Source organism: Rhagoletis zephyria, unplaced genomic scaffold (genome assembly GCF_001687245.7).
Source record: "Rhagoletis zephyria isolate East Lansing unplaced genomic scaffold, Rhagoletis_zephyria_1.1 Rzeph_scaffold_00178, whole genome shotgun sequence".
Lineage (NCBI taxonomy): Eukaryota > Metazoa > Arthropoda > Insecta > Diptera > Tephritidae > Rhagoletis > Rhagoletis zephyria.
In genome coordinates, this window is record NW_016157262.1 from 303,391 (window position 1) to 320,201 (window position 16,811).

At 31.3% G+C, this 16,811-nt stretch overlaps 1 protein-coding gene across 15 annotated transcripts in view; it reads right to left on the reverse strand.

Annotated features, from left to right (window-relative positions):
* Slob (Slowpoke binding protein) overlaps window positions 1-16,811 on the reverse strand; it is a 125,736-nt gene that overhangs the window by 14,960 nt on the left and 93,965 nt on the right. For 7 of the 15 annotated variants that reach the window (XM_017608871.1, XM_017608844.1, XM_017608879.1 and 4 more), the window contains 3 exons: window positions 1,127-1,334; window positions 813-1,049; window positions 316-497 (listed from right to left, as the gene is read on the reverse strand). In XM_017608871.1, coding sequence (XP_017464360.1) covers window positions 316-497; window positions 813-1,049; window positions 1,127-1,334 — 627 coding nt within the window. Of the gene's footprint in view, window positions 1-315; window positions 498-812; window positions 1,050-1,126; window positions 1,335-15,315; window positions 15,484-15,877; window positions 16,001-16,811 lie in introns of all 15 variants that reach the window. The other 8 variants (XM_017608839.1, XM_017608814.1, XM_017608893.1 and 5 more) reach the window with 5 other exon arrangements.

Genomic DNA, 16,811 nt, shown 5'->3' on the forward strand with positions numbered 1-16,811 from the left:
TTTAGTTGCTTTATCATGTCAGTAATATAAAATTTAATAAATTTGTTTGCAACTGCCACCTAACAAAGCGGCGTTAAATTTAATATAAGCGGCGTAAGTCTTTTCAATCAGCTGTTTAGGCTAAGCCCAACACGTTGAGTTCAGGTAGCGTAAAANTCTTAAAATATAATAGATTTTATCATTCCAATGGAAAAATAGTACCGATTTTTTTTTTTGTACGGGTAGTGATGCAGTCTAATGTACATACAAATATGTGCGCAGTTATGGGAAGTGCCCATGTGAGCGCAATTAATTCATTCGGTGAAGTGTACCTACCTGGCGGCGCCATTTTGTAGAATCACATTTCCGCTATGCAAATGGCCGTGCAGTGGGAAGCCGCGCTCTTTCAGAAACAGCAACGCCTCTAAGATTTGTCGACCCAGCCGCTGCACTTGCGAGACAGGCAAACCGTTGGGTTTCCGTGTATATTTGCGTGCCCACGGTTCGTTCCATTGCGCCTGGAGATGTATGCAATTGAAGTAGATTTGAGAAAAAAGGAAGGCAAAAAGAAAAGAAAAAAAAACAGTGAAAAAGGTTTACAATAAAAAAATAATTGCTCTAAAGCGGACAAAAATAAACGAAAGTGCACTTGAGGCCAATGGCATTTGCATGCATTTGTGTACATAGCGGCATATGTGCACACGTACATACATGCATAAACATGCACATATCCGGAATGCACTTAGCATGTATGCGTGTAGGTAAGTGCAAACAACTGCGATTCAGCTACAATGTAAACAAAATGCAGTAAATGGAATTGCTTGGTGGTTTACCCTATAAATTAAATCCTTTAAGCTGCCGCGCGAATTGAATGGCGTCACCAGACACGCGAAATTGCTTGAGCCCAACTGCAGAAAACCCAAATCCAAAATGGGATAAATATATGGATGATGCAGTGAGCCGAGCAACTCCATTAGCATTGGCTTCGGATTCTCGTTTGCAGGCAAGTCCTCGAACGCGACGCAGTCCGGTGGGAGTGGCAGCAGCGTCAGCAGACGATCCGTGCGCACCTGTGGATGGAGAGAGAGAGAGAGAGAGAGAGAGAGAAATATGAAAAAAAGCTTTACATGAACCAAGTGAAACTCACCGTCGCATCGGTTACAAGAAACCAATTCTTGCCATGCCGTGAGCCAATCTCATCCAAATGTGCGATTATCTCGTAGCGTCCATTCGAATTTTGTACCCAATCCTGTAGCGCAGTGAAGGCGCGCTCTCGTTGAGCACGTTCGCGTGGACTACGCTCCACAACGCCATTGCCACTATCCAACGCCGAGTATTGATATTTCAGATTTGGTCTGGAAATTGATGAAACATATTCGAAAATGTGGCAAAAACTGGCTTAAATGTCTCTATGTGGATGCTTTGAAGCGAGTTGGGCGGAACAAAAGGAGGGTTAACTAGGTGTTGGCGGGAGAGGGGGGGGGGGGAGGGGGTTAAAATTATATCTATATACAATATGTAACTATATAACTTTTTCTAATTAGGGTTTGGGTAGTGTTTTTAAAAACATACAAATTTTAGCTATACAATTTTGAAAACTAATTTATTTAACATATTGTCTAACAATAAAATCTTGCAGTTTTTTTTCTAATAATTTTTATAAAATATATGCAATTATGTACTTAATTTTTGTCATTTCCTACGAAAAGCATAATTTATAAACATTTTTTTTTGGTTAGAATTTCGATTTCATTGTGCCAAGGAATTGTGAGATTGTATGTAGATAAATTTAATAGCTAAAATGTTTGAGAGCCTGCGATCGTAATGGTTACCATTTATGGAATAACCCCAGTAATTTTTTATTTTTAAAATTTTTTGAGTTTAGTTTTTTCAAACATACATATGTAACTGAATTTTTAAGTTTAAAACGGCCAAATATGGCAAAAAATTAACTAAAACCCTTATAGAAAATATAAAATTGAAAATTTTACAAATATTTTATTTTTTCGAAAATGATCAATTTCCAATTTTCGGAAATTTTCAACTAAAAATTTTGTTTTCTAGAAAATACATTTCCAGGGCAGATAAATTTGATAATTTTTTCAAGGGCAACTTGAGAGAATGGCTTTTAATTTTTTGTATAAAAAAATATAAAATAACTATTTTGCGTGTATTAAAATATCAAAAGTTGTTAAGATAAAACAAGTAATTTTTAAGCAAAAAACCCAACCGCCTTCAATTCTTAATTTCTTCATGATCAAATGATCGGATTTAAACCAAATTAGTATGAGACCACCTGTGAGGTAACGCCTTTCCTTTAAGAAAATAATTATAGAAATCGGTTAACGTGGTCCGGTAACATACATAAAAAAAATGTTCTGATGAATTCATAACCTTCTCCTTTTTGTGAAGTCAGTTAAAAACTAAATATCGATTGCATAGACTTTGTTCCCGCAAAACTAAAAATCTGAAGATTTAATAAAAGTTTTTATAAAAATTATATTGGACAATGTTACTCCAGGTTTGTTAAATGCGAAGTGATCTCTATTATTTTTATTTTTTTCTTGTCCGAAATATACTTCAAAACAACATATGAATTATAATTAATTTTTTTTTTTGAACTCAAATTCCATAAAAACTCATAAGTTTCTTTCGAGGTATTATATGTTCACCATTGACTTCTGTTATACGCGGCGTTACGGTGGTTCAAACATACCCACAAAAAAATGTATATGTATATATTCTGACGATTTGATAACCTCCTCCTTTTGTTGACGTCGGTTTGAAGGAGCTTTAAGTACAAAAAAGTTTGTCCAACATATTGGATGCTTGTACTGAAAGGGTTAAAACAGTTACGTGAGTTGTTGGTAATAGTTTAGCGCTTTCTAAGCATAGCGAGTTTGGCACTTGTAAGAAGTACCGAGAAAGTGGAGTAAGTTGTTTGAAGATTTGCCAATACCGCGGTGCTATTATACACGATTAACCAACGACAATGCCTGACAGCAACAGCTCGCCACAGCAACTAGTCGTTAACTGGCGTTTAAGCTACGAAAATAAAAAGGATGACCTGTAGATCAAGGCCCCTTAAGCCGTTGTCAATACTACGACTAAAACTGCGCTCAGCAATGTTAGGTGTGCGGTTGAAGGAAGTCAACACCACCAAATATGACGCTAAGTATTTTGGTCAGATTCCAAGACCATTATCTAGCATATCAGAGGTGCTTGAGTCATCAGTCATTCCCAATGGTAATGCGACCAAAGGCATTTCGCTCCAAATATAAATGTGTCAGTGGTCGGCAAATTCATCCTGGTCCTCCCCTCTCACTGAGTTATTCACAACGCTAGAACAAAAGTTTTGGAAGAGGTGGCTTCTCGATAGGATGCGACATGCCGAATAGTTTAAATGAGTGAAGCCGATATGTGTTTCGGTATTTGGGCATTCCTTTCTTACTAATAACCTGACTTTGTGCTGGGTTATCGCTTAAGCTATGGGCACAGTTTTAAGGACACTCCTTGCATCCAGATATCCCTTCGTTAGGGATGCAAGCATCGATAAGAGAGTGCTCTAAATGATTAGAAATTTTGAAGCATCTTTTATAAACAACCTTGACCGCTAAGAACTCCAATTTATTTCTATAAAGCTGTAGTACGTCACATACCGCAGATATTCTTCAGAAGGACATACATATATTAATTTAAATTTACCGTTTTTATAGTTTTGAAAAAAGTGTGCGTTCACCGACCACATTAAAATAAACATTTAAATTAGATAGGTTAAAAATATCATATGTACATACGTATGTATGTATATACCAGGAGGGCAATTCTGGCAATTGTCTTTCAACCAGCCACAGTCTTTCGCAACTATCTTGAAAGCTCTTTTCTGTCTTTCGAAAGACTAATTGAAAGAACTGCTAACGAGGAGGTCTCGGCGTTTATGAGTTTGCCTTTTACCAATATTTTTCCTTTTAAAATAATAAAATCTAAAATTAAAATAAAAAATGGGAAATATTAATAAAATAAAATTTCTAAAAATTAAACTAAACTAAAATGACATCTTTATTTTTAAATTAAAAACAAGGAAATTCCTAATGCAATAAAAAAAATATTTTCTAGAATTATATATGTAATCTAAAAATAAATTAAAAAAAAAAAATTAACCACAAAATTTTCTAAAAATTAAAAAATAAAAAAGTAAGAAAAATGAAAAAAATTAAGAAATCCTAAAAATTTAGTAAGAATTAAAACAACAATTTTCTTTTTTTGAATAGAAAACACTAAAAGAAAATTTATTTAAAAGAGGGAGACGAAAAAATTCTGCTGCCCGAAAAATTAAAAGAAAACCAATTAAAAATGATAAAAAATAGATTAAAAATTGAATGTAAGTTCCAAATATTAAATTAAGTTATAAAATGCTTTCCTTTTTAAAATAAAATAAAAAAGGGGAAAAAATAAAATAGCAAAGAAAAGTGAAATATGTTCCTAAAAATTAAACGAAATTAAAAAATTTTTTATTTTTTTAACAATAAAATTCGTAAATTAAAAGAAATTTTAATTATAAAAAGTGCTGAAATAGAGAGCAAAATGTTGCTAAAAATTAAGTGAAATCAAAACAATATTTTTCTTAAAAAAAATCAAATATACGAACTAAATTAAAAAAGAAAAAAATAATAACAATAAGAAATTGAAATAAGTGCTAAAGCAATAAAATCTAAAAACCAAATTGAATTAAAGTAACAACAAATATGTAAAAAATTGCGCTGTCCGAGGACTCAACACAGAGCTTTGCTCACTCGGCCATTACGACCATCTGAACAGTGTGAGCAAAATGATATACAATTGCTTTCAATCAAAAAATCGCTTCACCATGAAATTTGGCAAGGTAGCTTGTTTTTGTAAGACTTTCGTGCAAGAATAAGCAAAGTCTTTCAAACTATCTTGCCTACTGTCTTTCAATTGTCTTACAAAAGACTTTCGACTAGCTTAGCCAGAATGGCCCTGTAAGTAATATGAAAAAGTCTGAGAATTGCTTATGCCAAGTTTCCACTAAGCATTAAAATGACGAAAATTTTTGCGTAATTTAAAACAAGTATGCAGTATACAAATGTATGTATGTAGACACGAACTTAATGACTAATTATTTTCATAGATGTAAACCTGTTAAGGGTACCTATTATTATTGAAGTAAGATTTTTTTTTTAATTACGAATTTGCTCTCAAAAAAGTTATTTTATTTTCTATGCAAAGCTTAGTAACAAGCGCTGAAGAAAAACCTGAAAAATTATTTTTCATTTTGCGTTTTCCTGCGAGCTGGATACCAAGCATAAAACATTAAAAATTCATTGTACTTATTGTGTCTACCTTATAGCAGGTCAGTGAATAATTATTAAAGTTTAATTTACAATCCCACAAACTTCCTGCGTACACAATGAAAACCAACAGCTGTTAGAGAAACAATGCACAGCGGTAATGCATACACAACGATATTTCATTGTACATACATAAGTGGATATAAAAATATACTTGTTGTATATATGTATGTATGCACATATGTACATATGTATATATCTCTTGCAATTGCATTTGTCAAAAATCAGTTTGTGTGTTGTGTACGGTGTGTATTGCCGCTGTCATCTGACAACTGACAACTCGTAACTGGTCACAGCTGAGAAAGAGTAGCGTAGAATTGGCAGTGACAGTGGCAAAACAAACCAAACAGAACACGAGACGACAACACACGACAGCGACAGCGTAGCACAACAGATGGCATGCACGCACGCACGCACGCACAGCGACGGCATGGCACAGCGGAAACGGAAGTGGAAAAAGTAGGAGGAGCGACCATTTGCGGTGGTGAAACGCAGAATATGCTGAGCAATTCTTGCCAGCAGCTAAATTAACTAAACTAATTTTTTTAAATATTTTTGAGCGGAAAAGATTTATTTTCTACATTTTGGATGCAAAGATTCATATCATAGAGAATTTATTGCAATATTTGCTTTGTATATCGCCGTAATTCACATACTTACTAATGTAAATAGGTGAAGTAAGAAAGAAGATAGTAAACGAAAATTGAAATTCAAGCAAAATATTTTTTAGAATATTCAGAATTTTTTGTTTGAAGAAAACTAAGTAATAAATATAACTATTTGGCAGTTATAAGTGGAATGGAAAATATGCAAAGAAATATAGCAACAAAACACACACATACATATTCGTAATTAATTTTTAATAGCAGCACATGTAAACATTAAATTACACATTTTTTGAGTAGTTTATGAATTGTTATGTTTTGCTCTCGCGTGTGTGCGTTGTATGAAAAAGTTTGCTTTGTGTGAAAAGTAAAAATTGCAACTTTGTTGTGCAGCAAATTTATAAGAGAAGTGAAAGTAAACGGAGTAAGTTTGTAGAAAAAGTGTAAAGCTGAGTGAAGTGGAGTGAAGAAAAGAGTACATAAATACAATAAATTAAAAAAGTTTATGATAAGCTTAAACTTTTTAATTTAGTAACTTTTTATTAAAAATACAATTGTTATTTATAATTTTTTATTTTTTTTTGTAAAAACTTGAAAAAATATGTGTTGATTTAAAGTACTTTGAAATAAATTTTGAATCGTAAAAAAATATGTAAACTTTTTGATATACGAGTATATGTATGTATCTATATCTAATATATTCTTAAAATTCATAATTCATATTTTTGAAAATATTGGCCAGAGAGTACCGCAATTTGATGTGGAAATCTTATGAAATCAATCCCATATACTCATGGATGAAAGTTAGCGGTACCTTTGACAGCATTTAGCTACTAACGGGTNCTGAGATGTACAGAAGTGGTTTTTGTAATTCCATAATTTTAAATTATTAACATCACAAAATGTTTATTTTAATTGGCATATGAATATGTACCTATGTATTGGGGTGGTCTTTAAAAAATAAAAAAAAAACATTGAAGTTTTGTATGGGCACAATGACATCCAAGAACATTAAAAAAAAAATTATGTATCGCTACCTTAAGGGCTTGGAAAATTTTAAATTAAAAAAATGCGAAATTTCGACAAAATTTTGACATAAAATCTAATAAATTTGACATATTATTGAAAAAAGTCATGCAATCACTAAATTGTAGCTGAACTCAGTCAAAATATTATCTAATTTATGCGATTGAAAAAATAAATTTTTTCAAACTCTGGCAGCGACTACTAAGATTTTTCTTTTAATTTTCGTGTATGTCTTTATTTTGTTGATGTGGACATTTTAAGGACCACCCTAGTAATTCTGTATGTATGTGGGGTATAGCCCGCGGGTATGAGCTAGAAAGAAATGTTTGTTAACATTCTTAGGGTTTTTGCCTTTTAGCCGACCTAAAAATGAAAATAATAATTAATATTACGAGTATTTTAAGGTTTTTATTTTTTGTATAAAAAAAGCGCTATTGTCGATTTTTATTTTCTGATTATTTTTAACCGAAAATTTTAGAATCTGCCTGATTAGTTTAATTTGCTGGATCGGAACCCCTATAAAATTGTGAAATTCTAATGATGGAAACAAATGTGTGTGATTTATCCGCCTAATGTTTTCGATAAAAATCGACTTTTGTACCCCAAAATTTTTTTAAATGTTTAATTAGTCAAATCATATCCAATGATTGGATAAAATCACTGTCAAAGGTCCGATTAATTGAGTTTTGATAACAATGAGTAAAATTCAAATTAACAACGAAAATATATCTTCTCAATTTATTGGACCAATTCCATAGAAATCGCATATCGATCTCCTTTTTTTTTAGATTTTTAGATTAGTGAGAGGTAAAGAAAAAACACAAAAAATTGATGCTAACGACGCAACCAATCGATTTTTAGCGACTCGATTAATCAATTCCAGGATTTATCGACTCAAAAATGTTCGGTTTTACAAAGTTATCGAAATTTTATTTGTAAACCGTTCCATGAAAATGGTTTTTTGTTTCGCATTTTTTAAGTCGATTAATTAGTCGAATCATAGAAAAGTACTTAATATCAAAAATCGATTATTGAGCAATCGTATTGTAGCTATATGGGTATAAAAATAATATCCATAGAAAAAAAACATTGCAGTAAAAATACAAGCCCGGCAATGCTCTGGTGGATAAAATCGCAGTTTTAGACTCAATTTTCATGCTCGTTTTTATGATAATTTATGTCTTTATCTAATCGCATAAAGCTAAAGAAAAAGTAAAAAAAAACAAGCGAAGATGGCAGTAAGCAATCTAAGCTGGCTGCTTGCCATTCTTTTCTTTTCGCTTGCTTTGCAAGTGTGAAAGTCCTTGAGCCAAGTTTGCATTAAAGGATTTTTAAAGCATATACAAATATTTCTAATGCAGCCAATGCGTATGTGAACACGCACATATCTAACACACGCATTCGTATATACATACATGTATATCACTTAGAAATGCATATGCACGTAGAATGTTTGTAGGCACTTATTTTGGCAAACGAACCAACAACGCCTTTGGCAGCGCCTCACAAATACGTGGGTAAGAAAAACTAAAAAAAAATCAAAACCAAAAATGAAGTCGCACAGACGCAGCGAGCCAGCAAGCCAGCAAACGATGAAGATAGGCACATTTTCTCGCAACCATGAATAGTGAATAACTTTAAATTATTCATATGTTTGTATGTATGTGTGTATGTATATATATAGTTACGACTAGAAGCCTAACAGCCTTGAACTATGTGCTTCCGTTGTGGAAATGCGCACTTGAGAAAAGAGTGTCCATTACATACGAGTAAACAAAATGAAATGCAAGCATAAAGTGAAGCGAGGAGGCAGAGCGACGCTTATGCCCAGTGAAATGCCAATTTTTGGATGCGATTTCAGAGTTGCAAACAAATATTCATAAATTTTTGACTGACTTTGTATATTTTGTGCAACACCCAGTTATCTCGGTGATATATAGGCGCGCATAGCTCAGTGAGTGAGCTTTTGTACATATGTGTGTGTATGGGTGGGTGTGCATGAGCACAACTGCCGTCAGCATTTAAATTGCCAGGCTTGCATTTGAGAAATAGCAGAAAAGACAGCTGACAGCTGGGAAGGACAGCAAGACAAAAAAATTGTATATTGTTGCGAAGGATGGGAAATTAAAAAAAAAATAATAATAATAAAACGGAACGGATAATTACTGTGAAAAATTTAGTAAATAAATTATCTCAAATGAATTAAATTACATGAATGGGAGGAAAAAATGTTAACGGTGCGACGCTGAAGTAATTTGATTTTCTTAAGTAAGTAGAGCAGAGTAGCGGAAAATGCGAAAAATCGTTGCAAACGCAATTTTTGTCTAAGTGTCACACAATAAGTTCGTGGAAATTTTGTATAGGAATTAACCGCTCATCCAACATTCGCATAAGCGGTTCAACAAAGAGCTTTATAAGCTTGGTAGAAAAATTGTCGTATTAGGGAGATTATTCCATCTGGATGTATGAAAAAACAAATCTGTTTTGTTGGAAATTTCAGATAAACAGGAAAGCTAGGACAAATAGGCTGCCGCATCCCGATCCCACATGCCTACACTACTACAGATACGAATCAAAGATGTAAGATCGACTAGATGCTAGTATTTATGGTCTCGGCAATAAACTATCAACTGTAATGGTTAGATGACCCACAAGAAGAGAATCTAGCAATCTTCATCTGTGTCCGAACAAATATTAATCATGATTTTAAAGGCACTTTCTTTGTTAGTCACTTATGCAGCCTAGCGCCCATTATGGCTCTCACTAATCGGGTAATCAACTCCAATCTTTTAATAGAGTGTTTTGGTACTGCATCTATTTAAGTTCCTCATCTGCATTGGATGGAAACCAACGAATTTAGAGATTGAAAAATATGTTTGCCAACTAAATTAAAATTATCATTCGACTTCTGAACTGGAAACAGCAATTTGTATAAACAAATTTCAAAAGCGAAAAATTGTATGATGAAATGTTTACTATTTTACCAATTAGATATCTAACTAATTTTGTAGAAAATTTTTGAAAATTTTGTTACGTGCTAAAATTTTTTATTTGTGTCTGCCTTATTGACGTAACTCTCCTCGTAGCACACATACACGCAAACACGCACTCATCGTACGCACAACCACACACTTATATATACTTAAAGTGCAAATGTCAATCCTATATTACGCATATACACTTTCACTGGATATCTGCTATGCTACTATTCTTCTGCTGCTATCTTCTCTCATCTACATTCATCTGCTTACGGAATAATAAAATGAAATTTTAATACGATGGCGTGCTCGATTTTGTCAAATACTGGTACGCGTACGAGCTTTTGTTGTGCTGTGCTGTGCTATGCTGAGCTGTGCGTTGTGTTCTAGGACATACATATGTATAGTAAAACTCGACGTAGAGGAGAACGCAAGTGTATTTTTGTATGTAGATACATTGTAACTGCTCTTGATGTTAGTGTACCTTACCAAATGCCAACTGTAATGGTGGCCAGGTGTAGGAAGTGCCATGATATCTTTGGTGTGTAAATAAATATGTATGTATGTATGAACGCTTTTGGTCAGCTGACTAAGTTAAGTGACATTTTGACAAATTTTGGATATTTTTATTTTTTTATTTTAATGTTTATAAACACATAAATCCATATTTCAAACTTCGTAGAAAAATTATAAAAATTCAACATGCTTTAACAATTATACCTAGAAATTTTAAACTTTTTGTTAAAATTTTTGAAAAAAATTTTGGGTATGCAGTTTTATAGCCCATTTAATTTAAGTATGCTAAAAAATCGTGTTAATTTTTAAAATTTAGTTTTTTTTTGCTGACGGTGCTAGGCATTTTCCTCTATATAAAAGTCGTTGTCCAGCATACTTTAAACATATGGGAGAAAAAGCTCAACACCGTCAGCCAAACAAATTATTAAAAAATAAACGCGATTTTCTAGTGTCATGAAATTTGCACTTTTGGCCTACTAATTTAATGGGCTATAATAAAACGGAAAGCCAAAAATTTTGCCATAATTTTTTAATAAAAAGTTTAAAATTTTTGGGTGTAATTGTTAAATTTTGTAAAATTTTTATAAATTTCGTACGAAGTTTGAAATGTGTATTTATGAGGTGCTGGCTATGCAATGTGGCGAACTTTTATAAAAAGTTAAAAACCTTAAATACACAAAAGAAAAATAGCCAAAAACTGGTCGAAATGTCACTTAACTTAATCAACTGACCACAAGGGTATGCACGTAGGTATGCTTATACATATGGATGTGCAAATTATATTCAGGCGCACCTTGTTTAACTTATACATACATATTTACTATTTGAGAGTTTGTACATAGTCGGGGATTTAGAATAGAGTGATTAATTGTTTTTGTAGTTAAGCATAGTATCCTTATGATTGCTAAGCGATGATGACATAAGCAGCTTAGGTTGTATGTGTGTATATATAATGACGTGCCTAACAAGTTAATTTATATAGATGTAGTTATGTATATAAGATCATTTGCGAGGTTGTGAGCTCAAAGTTCAAAATAAAATTATTTTAGGGTGAGCCCATTCGAGAGAAATATATGTATATTATATGAATTTAATTCCATTTCTGGAACTTATGTAATGCAATTTTCTGTCATTTTTAATTTTCTTGTATTTTTTAGATTTTATTTGTAAAAAAAAGTGTTTGTTTATTTAATGTAAATTTAGATTTTTTGATTTTGTTTTTTATGTTTATTTTTAATTTAATTTAAATTGTTGGAACATATTTTATTTTTTATTTAATTTTCTTTTAGTTTTTAAATTTATTCTAAAAAGAAATAGATATATATTTATTTTAATTTCATTTAATTTTTGGAAGGTTTTTTAACTTTTATTTAATTTTATGTTTTTTAATAAATTTTTAATTTCATTTAACTTTTGATTTATTTTAATTTCATTTTTGCTTGTTTAATTTATTTTTTTTCATTTAATTGTCTTTTAATTTTTTATTTTGTTTTGTTTTGGAAAGATAAAAAATATTTTTTTAATTCCATTTAGTTTTTAGAAACTAGGTTTATTTTTTGGTTATTTTTTTATATTTATTTTTTAATTTCATTTAAATTTTGGGAAAATATTTCTTTCTTTTTATTAATTTCTTATTTATTTTATTTTAATTGCTAGATTTTATTGTTTTAAAAAGAAGAAATTACATACATATTTTTAGATTCTTTTAATGTTTGGAAACATACTTTATTTTTTTAGATCTAATGTTTTCTTTTTTACTTCCACCCAAATTCATAATAAATAAAGAAGACTCTAACTGCTTTATGAGTTGCAAACTTGTACGAAAAAGCCACTTTAATAACTTCTTTAAACTTATTTTATTTGTAATGAGTAAAGCTCTTGGATTTTATGGTTTTAATAAGATTTTTTTATATTCATTTAATTTTTAGAAAATAATTTACATCATTTAATTTCTAGGAACCTATTGGATTTTTTCCCCGTTTCTAAATACATTTTCTTTCAATTGTTAGATTTTACTATTCTAAAAAGAAAAATATAGATTTTTTAAATTTCATTTAATTTTCGGGCTTATTTTAGCTTTATTTCATTTGAAGTTTGTTTTTTAATATCATTTTAGCTTCATTCAATTTTTAGGAACTTTGATATTTTCTACTTATTTTTTTTTAATAAGATTTTATTCTAATTTTTTTATTGTTCTAAAAAGATTTTTTTTCAATTTCATTTAATTTTCGGAAAGTGGTTTTATTTTTGTCCATTTTTAATAAAGTTTTTCCAGTTTTTTGCTTATTTTTTTTTAAATTTAAATTTAGAAGATTTTTTGATAAAAAAAAAAAAACAGAACAATGCTTAGGCCTCCTTGCTACCAGATCTCTCAATTAGTCTTTCGAGATACAGGAAGGATTTTTCAAGACAGTTGCCAGAATTCACAACTGTCTTTTTGCCTGCGGTGAGTACAAAGACAGTTGCCAGAACTGCGCTGTGAAGCTATCTCTGCCAAGAATTAACAAAACGAGAAAGTGAGCAGACAGCGCTAGCTCTCTACCCTCGGCAGGCGAGGGAAAGCAGTGTAGTATATATGTATGTAGGACAGGCGTGAACGATGGCGTTCTCTTCCATGACGTTGATAGATGAGTACCGATCGTGTCAAGTCACCCAAAATGCAATGTGGAAACGTAACAAATGACAAGAAAATAATTGTTCCGGGGAACAAACAACCTTTCAAGGGGGGAAAAAAATCGAATTGTCATAGTCAATTTCATACTTATGCTCAGTTTTTAATAAGCCAAACATTTTTGTCTAGTTTTTAGTAATGATCAAAATATTATGTCCAGTTTTTAAATAACCAAAAATGCATGTAAACTTTTAAAATAAATTTTTTCTGCTTATAAAAGTAAGTATGCCAATATTTTAAATGACCAAAATTGTATGTCCAGATGTCATATGACAGGAATTTTTCTAGGTGATCTCAATTTATGTCGAGTATTTAGATGACCAAAAAAATTATGTGGCCTAAATAACCTAAAAATTGATGTCCAGATTTACGCCATCATAAATTTATATCGAGTATTTATCTGGCAAATTTATTATGTCCGGATTTTATATGTTTAAAAATTATGTCCGGTTTTTGTATGTCCACAAATTTATGTCTAGTTTTTTAAAAGAACATAAATGTTTGTCTATTTTTGAAATTACTAAAAATATGTCTAGTTTTTATATGAGCTATAATTTATGTCCAGGTCTTATTCGATCGAAAAATTAGTCTCCAGTATATATATACTTATTATGTCCGGATTTTGTATGTTCAAAAATGTACATATAAACTAGTAATAGACCAAGAAATTTTGTCCGGTTTTTATAGGCATACTAATTCATGTCCAAATTTTAAAATACCAAAAATATACATATGTATACTTCTTAAATTACGAAAAATTTGTCTATTTTTAAATGAGCTATAAATAATGTCCGGTAGTTTTATGATCAAAAATGATGTCCACTTTTTATATAACCAAAAATTTATATCCAGTATCAATATCACCAAAAATTTATGTGCTGTCTTTATATGAGTTGTATGCCCGCTTTTAATTAGCAAAACTATTTCAGAAAAAATTTGTTCAGCTAAAATTTATGTCCACATTCAAGCGTTCATTTAAACGCATTTTTCGTATTCAGATGAACAGAAAGACAGTTGTTTTAGCCAGGTGTACGATCTTCTGCGTTCGAGTAAAGTAATTTATTATTAAAATACTAAATAAAACAAAAGACATCTGCAGCGTTCAGATTAAGCTAAAGAGTGCTAAGTTTTACATTAAGTATGCGTCCATATGTATACATACATATATGTATATAGCAGTTGTTCATACATACAACAAATAGCTAACCCAGCTGCTTTTAATTCGCTTAAGTTTTTGAACTAACTTTTCAAACTTTCCCATTACACAGACATATTCTCGCTCATACATACTTATGTATGTAGGTATGTAGGTGCTTAGATTATTTTCAAATTACTTACCCCAAATAATTTTATTTATTCATCGCAAAAGTAATAAAACTTGCATTTTGTTTGCCGATATGCAATTTGTAAATTGAATTATCTTATTTACATTAATATATGTGTACTATGTAAGTATGTATGTACTTATGTGTATCATATGTCATATACGCGTCGAATAGTTATGTACATACATACATTGATAGTTATATAGTGTATATGCAAGCAAATGAAAAAAAAAAATGTATAAAAAGCGTTTGTGCGAAAGGACATTGAAAGCATAACTTGCAAAAAAAACATGCAACTGCCACATACAAACGATATCACACGTACTTATGCAGACATCTATAGAAGCAGAAATAAGTAGCAGCGCTATTAATTAGTTCATGATGAGTGCAAGGTGTGCAATAAAACAAAAAAGAAACGATGTAAAACTATGTTTTTTTTGTATTTTTGTATTCGTTTAGGTGTTAAATGCTACGAAAAGGCAACTAAAATAACAATAAGTATAATACATCAAGTTATTTTCATAGACATACATATATGACAAGAAAAACCTTCACCTCATCTGTGTTAACAGTTAATTAGTATATAGATATTTATATTTAAGAAATATAGACAATCAAAAGTTTTTGTTTAACTTATTTTTTTAGTTAGATTTAGCAATACTTTAGCAATACGTTTTTACTGCTCAATTTTAAATCAAGAAATATATGTAAGTTATCGAAAGCTTTTACATAGCAAATACAGTGGGTTTTTTTTTGGAAAGAACTGCATCAATTTTTCGTTTTGAAATCAAGATGGTTTTCGTTTTTTTGTAAAAGTAAAGGTAGAAAGTAAAAAGAAGTTGCAACCTTGTTGTTAGCACAGAATCTATGGTATCTCTACTTCCGGTTTCCGCTGGCATCGATTTGCTAAAAAATAGCCTAGCTAGATTGTCTAACCTCGCGCTAACCAATGGTGATTTTTCCGAGTGCTCGGATTGATCTGAATTATCTTGTTCCGAACTGGCTGATCGATTGCTGCAAGAAAACGATTTTTTTGTTTTTGGTTTGTTTGTTTGTTTGTTTTGCATCGAATGGAATGAAACGAAAGAAGGAAAGAAAGTAAGAAAAAAGAACAAAATAAAGAAAATACATACATATAATAAAATTAGAAGATCAATTTCAAACAGAAATTTTTCGAATTGTGGTTTGTTGAAAGAAATGTTAGGTAATTTAAGTATGGATTAACATATTTTTGTTTTTTTTTTTTATCAAAAAGTATGCGCTATTCAATCACCATTTATTTGTATGGAAATAAATAAAAATCAAATTGTTGCACATTTGGTGTGTGAAAAAATTAAACAGAATTTTTTATTTTTTTTTTTTGGGTACATATACATACATTGTACATTTGTCAGCTAGAAGGACTTACCTGCTGTAGATGTGTCGACGATTGGCGGCTGTCAGTGCGGATACGTCAAATTCGATCGCTGAATTAGAACGTTTCAGTCCATTTTGTTTGTGTAATTTCTTCATTATGTGTTTAACTTTCCTGCGATTGTAATTATTTTGCGTTAGCGCGCGGTTGAGTTGTTGAGTGTAATACAGTTTGTTGTTGTTTTAAGATAATTTCGAAGTTTTATTACGTTGTTATAAGGTAAGCATTTTAAGAAGGAGGTTTAGTTATTAAAAAAAAAATATTGAAGTTGTTTACGTTATAACTTTGCATATGGACAGTGGCGGGAGTAATATTTAGGTCCAGTATGTGAACGTTTCTTAGACATAAGAGAATGTAAGACAAAGGACTAAAAATATGCATTGCAGCGGAAAGTTCGGTCTAAGAACGAGTAGCAGCGGCTGCCCCTAAAAGTATGCAATACGAAATATTAAAATATGCATTCGAAAGTTGCGCGACCTGAATGCGTTAAGTGAAGTACTGGTTTTATGCCGATGTTGCATATTTTTAGGCACATATGTTACATAATTATGTGTTCGTAAGGCATGGAACTGCTGTGGCAGAAAATTGCTAGTTTAAATTCCTGGTCGAAAAATCTGAGCGAAGAATCTTTAACTAGATTTGTAGAACCGCAACAATTTTGTGCTCTCAGTTGGTCTTGGGATCGACAGTTCAATAGAACCAAATAGAGATAACGTCAGCCTGCTCTCAGGATACAGCCTGGAGAGGATCCTAATTCTGGTCTAGTACCTAAGTCGCTTTTGTGACGCTGCCAAAGACATTCTATTACACCTCCTTCTTCAATCTGAGGCAATTGCACGTAGAAGGGGGAAGAGCATACGGTATTTATGGACGGATTTATTCAGAAATTTCTAGAGTCACTAGGGCTAAGTAGTTGAGGTGTTGTGAG